This window comes from Histoplasma capsulatum, genomic scaffold (assembly GCF_000149585.1).
Source record: "Histoplasma capsulatum NAm1 scaffold_1 genomic scaffold, whole genome shotgun sequence".
In the NCBI taxonomy this organism is placed as follows: Eukaryota; Fungi; Ascomycota; class Eurotiomycetes; order Onygenales; family Ajellomycetaceae; genus Histoplasma; species Histoplasma mississippiense.
Genome location: NW_001813982.1, coordinates 2,581,631 through 2,587,437, shown reverse-complemented (window position 1 = coordinate 2,587,437; position 5,807 = coordinate 2,581,631). Strand labels below are relative to the sequence as shown.

The window sequence follows — 5,807 nt, the reverse complement described above, 5'->3', positions numbered from 1 at the left end:
GATCCGGGCCATCATGTCGTGGCATGGATTCCAGAAGGTTCCTCGATAAGCTCCTCAGGGATGAGGGAATGTCGAAGGTCCAGTTCTGTGACATACGGCTGAAATTGACACGTGAGTTAGCAATGACGCAACAAGGGGGGGAAGACTTTTTCCAGTACAACGCTTGGCGCGAGCGTCAACATGAATAGAATAGGACCAATAGATACACACCTTTCCATCAGCCACCTCTTTGAAACTCTGAAAGACCTGTTCTGCCGTGTTCTGGTCCTCCGTAACACTGACCATGAACCGAATGAACTGCTCAAAGCTGACGCCTGCGTTCCGCTCAACTCTCGTTTGCCCACACGTCTCCAGAAAAACTTCATGCATCTCATCCTCATCGTAAACTAAGCCCAAACTCGCCAAAGCAGCTGAAAACTCAATCTCATGGAGGGTATTGGAAGAGTCTCGGTCAAAATGTCTAAAGACGGATTCAAATTCTTCAAGTTGGATCGGAGTAAGATTGGTCATGTTTCTTGCCACTGTCTGGTTTTCCAAGAAAGCTAGCTTTTTGCTGACACTCGATTTGACCAATCCAAGCTCATATGCAAGCTCGTCGTATGTATATGTGGTGAAATCATTTTCCTCAATGTTGGCCTCTATACACCGTTCCTCCAATTCAGCTATAGTTTCCAAGAAAGCATCTAGAGGAGGGAGGTTATCGTTGAGGCGCCGTACATGCGATAGCTGGTCCTCGACATCTCCTTCAAGACCAGAAATTGCAAGGGATAACGTATTAAGGGTCAATGCAAAATCATTCGCCTTGTCAGCGAACGAACGTCGCAAGGAATTCTTAATATCGCGGATGGTTTCATTTATTAGTTGACTGCGTTCACGTTCATTCTGGGTTAGGGCGCTCCATTCCTGGTCCAGGACTTCGAGTCTCAATTCCGGAGGTGGCTCATAGGCCCTAAGACGATATGTGCTTAGTTTCGTTTTGATATTCCCCAGTAGAGCCGCAAGATCAGATTTCTCCGCAACCCACTTCCTCTTCTGGTTCCTCTTATACGCCCCAAACTTACTTGCCTGCTCTTTAGCATCCGCATAAGTTCCCTTGAACGACGATTCACGCCATTCAGCGCGTTGTCCTCTAATAGCCTGAAGAAGCTCTTTCATTCTGCGCTCAAAGGAGTTCTGCATCTCCCAGGCTCCCTGCATGTTCATAACAAATTTCTCCACCCGCCGACCTGCATTTTCCACTCTTTCAAGCTGCGAAAATGCATGGAACCAATAGGCGATATAGGTCATGAGCGATCGCTCATCAGGTTTTGCGACGTCGCAGACGTCCTCCACGTCAAGCAAATCAGGTATACCGATATGGTTCGACGCAATATCAAAAGCCAGCTGCATATTGCCCCTGTGGTCAGTTTTATCCAGAGAATCGAAATCGATTAGATCGGGTCTATGGATATCAAGCAATGCGCAAAAAGCCAGTCCATCATTCCAGCTTGTCGAAAAATCTCTAACTTCCACTCCTGGATAGCAAGCTGTTTTCCGCTGACACCACAATAACAGCCCTTCTTTCGCCGTCATTCCCTCCTCGCTTATGTCGCTAATCGTAAATCGTAGGATAAGGGTCCATATCAGCCCGAGAATAATTTTTCTATTGCCATCCACTATATCTTCAGCGCCAATGTTTGTCATCTGTATCCCCCGCCCCTTGATGTAGTCAAGGCTCTTATTGGCATTCTCGAATTTCTGGACTCGCAGTTTGGGTTTGGACGCATATCGACCGAGGGATTCGTTTCCCAGGATCTCAAGTATGTGAATGAGGATAACCTATACTCAATAAGACAAAGTAATTATAAATATATACGCTTTTTTTTTTCCCCCTTCAAGGCGCGTGGAAAGGAGGCGGCAAGAAAATAAAAAGAGAACGAGAAAAGAAAGAAACAACCAGATTTAGTTTACAAAGGAGGAAATGAAAGAAGAAAATAATGAAAATAATAATAATAAACGTACCCCATCAGAAAGATCCTTCACTAAATCCTCAATTGCGAGGTCTCGAACTTTTAATTTGTTATTGAGCCTGTATCAAGGATAGTAAGTAAATGGTTAGCCTGCCATTTTAGAAGAAAGGACCGGGTGGGCAAGAATAACAACAGCAGGACGCGCACCAACCATTTTGTGAATGTCTTCTGCTGGACCGTAATCCATTGCTTCTCTTCCATCAACAACATGAGCTGGTTGGGGCTTGCTAAGCCAATTCCGGCTCCAGCACGTCGATGGTAAACAAAAAATGAATTGGAATTAACGCAGCGGTAGACGCTTGGTGTTTTCTTCGACAAAAGGGCGTGGTGGCTATAGTGATGGTAACGCTGAGAAGAGGGGGCGGAGCAGGGCGGGCGGTGGTGGTCGAAATGGTGGTCGAGATGGTGGTCGAGATGGTGGATGGGGAAGCGGCATGTGGGCGATAAGCGGCGGTGGGAGTAAACAAACCGTGCCTTGGGTGCGCCGTTACGCCGCAACGAGAGCCCCGGGCCGAGGGGCTATCATCCCAGCCTTTTGTCAACAATGTTGTTTCAACGTTCGTCAGACAAACAAAAGCACACAAGGGCGCCGGGAAAAGCTATGGAAAGCTAGCAACAAAAGGCCAATTTTGTGAGAGTTTGAGAGGAAATCTCCTGTCCATCTGGCAATGGAAGGGTTCTTCTTCTACTATTTACCTTCTGCGTTACAATTGGATGTAGGACACTACTGAAGACACGTCACGACAGATGCCACGATGAACCAGTGATTGCAAAACATCATTTTTTGGAGGAGCCTACATATTTGCTACGATGTGTAAAACTTAACTGGGCTACATGTCAAGATCTCATATGCATAATGCCTGGCTAAGGCCAATTGTTACCGTGACCGTTACATCTCCTAAAAAATTGTTATCGCGTTTGCATTTCACTTCCATTTGTTTCACCCATGTTGCGTGTTGGGCCTCGATCACTGTACTTTGAGAGCAAGTGCATTTGAAACTGATATTCAATCATTCATATGCTGAGTACTCTTACAAAAAAAAAAAAAAAAAAAAAAAAAAAAAGCAGGTAAATAAACAATAACAGGTCCAAGGATTTCTGCAAAAGTAGAGAGTTGATAACCGAAAACTAACACTGGTCGTTATCTTCTTTGCCGCGCCACCACCCCCCTGTTTTTTCCCAAAATAGAAGAAAGGAAGAGTAAGAATAAGGTGCGACGTAATGTGCCCTTGACAAAATCTCTTCAGTTGAAAACGCTATAAATGTGATCCATTTTGACGGTCCTTGATTCTTCTCTTCCCACACGCAAGCATCTTATCTTACTCAATCATGTCAATATCATCATCCAGAGCAGCAGATGCAGGGGCAGCAGAAGAAGATGTTATGGCAGCAGTTCCGCTGCCGTTGCCATTGGGCGCGGCAGTGGTACCCCAGTAATCCTCCATCTCCTGGTCCAGCTCTTCCTGCGTCTTTTTTGGTCTCCTGTTTCCTTCTCGTCGGCCCGACTCTGCCGCATTGCCATTTCGCTCTTGGCTGCCTCTCGCATCCCCCCGCCGGCGCCTTCCGCCATCGCCCCTTCGCCTTGGCGACCGTTGGCCCGGGACGTAGCGATCGATGTGGTCCGGCGGAGGCTTAGAGACATCGCTTCTGCGGAACCGTCCGCCACCACGACCTGTGGTGACGTCTGCGCTTTCATTCGCTTCCGGGCTGAGACTCCGACTATTTCTGGTGCGGGGCTTTTCAGTTCGGTCAAATAGGCTGCCTTTTGGCTTTTCAACGAAGTCAAAGGGATTTCGCCCAGCGGATCTGCCTGGGGTGGCCGATATCATCGTGAGAGTGATCGGTTGCCCTTTCGCGTTCGCGCCATCGAACTCGCGGATGGCGTTTTGAGCATCCACTAAACGTTTATACGTCACAAACGCAATTCCCTCTGAACGGCCAGCTCGATCGTACCGCAGGGAAAGTGCGCTAATTGGACCGATGCGAGTAAAAAGATCCTTTTACATAATCAGAACTGGTTCGTGGTTGGCAATTCAATTCCGATGAGTTATCATGAAAATACCTCCAAATCATCTTCTGTTAAGTCGTAGTGCAGGTTGGAGACGCGAAGTTTGGCACCGGTTTGGGGTCTAAGGAGCAGGTTTAGTAAAATTTCGTCCATATTTGGTTCGATCCACTGAGAATCGGGTAGAACATACTGTTCGGGTTCTGGAGAATAGCGGTCGAGACGACGGGCTCGGCTGTCACGATACGAGGGACGAGCTGGAGGATGCATAAGGAATCAAGGACATGTATTACAATGAATGAATGAACGCACTGTTTCTGTCATCTTCGAACTTATCATGAACCCAGTCACTTTGTCGACGTTAGAACAAGAAATTAAGACGAGAGGAAGCGTGAAAAAGCGTCCTACAGATCCAGGTTGGCACGCTCTGTTCTAAAAGGCTGTTGTTCAAGAATAATAAGGGAGGTCAGCTGAAGGTCATCTAGATGATGTGGCCAACACTTGATGGCTTGGGAGGAAATCGAGCAAGCTTTGAGCGTGCCCAGGCCTTGGTTTAGGTGTGCCTTTACGGAGCGGCTAGAGGGTGCGAGAGGAGAAAGAAGAAGACCTAAAATGAAGCCAGTTAACCTCTAGTTACTTCTTGTAGGTGTTGGGGCGATTAAACCAGAGACCTTTTTGACACCATCTCGAGGCGCATTGCCCCGTCGAGGACGGGTTCGAGATCGGCCACGGTTTGAGGACTGTGCAAATATGTTAATTATGAGATAGTGCACATTACGCTATCTGGGACGCGTTTCTTCATGCTAAACAGGATCAGCTCGGAGGATCTAATTAACAACTTACGGGCCGTTCCACTATAATCTCATCCAAGCTTCGGTCCATGACAGGAGATGAAAAAGGTGGGCGCAATAGTAAAACGGAGGCGGGGCTAAGCAATTATAGCAAGGCTATATTGGAGGGTGAAGTTTATTGTGCACAGGCTAACGTAGCGGAAATCCCAATGGCTTTGATGTAAAGCGGCCGTACCGATCAACGGTAAAAGGTAGAATGTGTTGATGTAGGAGATCGTTCCGTCGCATGCTGCCAGATCAAGACCGTGAAGGCGGCCAGTTGCGGCAAAATATTCGGTGGCGTATCATGATGTAAGCAACTCCGTTGTCGCTTTCATTTGAATAGAAGAATAGCTGATGAGACAGAGACAGTCTTCATGCATATAATAATTTTATTAAAAGATATTCCTTTCGGCTAAGATAAACCCTAAATTTTACTGCCTTACACCATGAGGATACACCTCTCCGGGCCTCTGCTCATGAATAGTATGATAAATGTGGTGAAGCGACACGAATTGGAGAACTCTCGTAATTTCGTTCTCTACACAGGAACACGCTGAACAACTGCCAGCTAGCTGCATATATGAATCATTTTCTAAAATCACCCTGCTGATTACAAGATTCTGGGGAATTTGAATAGAAGGAAGCGGGAAACGACAAAGTAATTAAATATATAAAATTAAATCAGGAGAAGAAATCATCGCCTCAGATACACATCTACATCCGCATAGCAGCGCGCGTAGATGAGTCCCTAAGATAAATATTATTTGGAACGTTTCTGTCCTTTCGTAGCAAACTATATCTAGTCATATTAAATAACATTTCTCTTCTTCTTTCCGTGTTTAGCTATGCGGGAAGAAAGGAAAATGACCAACTCAATGCCTGTCTCTGATAGCTTCGCTTGCTTGCTTACTATGCACCGCATTTTCGTTTCTGCGTATGCTGCATTTTTGTCTATCTCCA

The 5,807-nt window shown here is 46.4% G+C and overlaps 2 protein-coding genes across 2 annotated transcripts; both read right to left on the bottom strand.

Moving 5' to 3' along the window:
* Nucleotides 1-11: 11 nt before the first annotated feature.
* On the bottom strand, nucleotides 12-2,163 carry HCAG_00741 (conserved hypothetical protein; the record flags this gene model as incomplete). The annotated part of the gene is made up of 4 exons (XM_001543645.1): nucleotides 12-98; nucleotides 211-1,818; nucleotides 2,002-2,048; nucleotides 2,157-2,163. 4 exons carry the CDS (start codon nucleotides 2,161-2,163, stop codon nucleotides 12-14), a joined length of 1,749 nt encoding a protein of 582 aa, XP_001543695.1.
* Nucleotides 2,164-3,328: 1,165 nt separating this feature from the next.
* Nucleotides 3,329-4,896, bottom strand: HCAG_00740 (conserved hypothetical protein; the record flags this gene model as incomplete). The annotated part of the gene is made up of 7 exons (XM_001543644.1): nucleotides 3,329-4,006; nucleotides 4,072-4,138; nucleotides 4,208-4,271; nucleotides 4,327-4,364; nucleotides 4,423-4,621; nucleotides 4,652-4,754; nucleotides 4,858-4,896. The coding sequence occupies 7 exons, from the start codon at nucleotides 4,894-4,896 to the stop codon at nucleotides 3,329-3,331; spliced, it is 1,188 nt and encodes a 395-aa protein (XP_001543694.1).
* Between the last annotated feature and the right edge of the window lie 911 nt (nucleotides 4,897-5,807).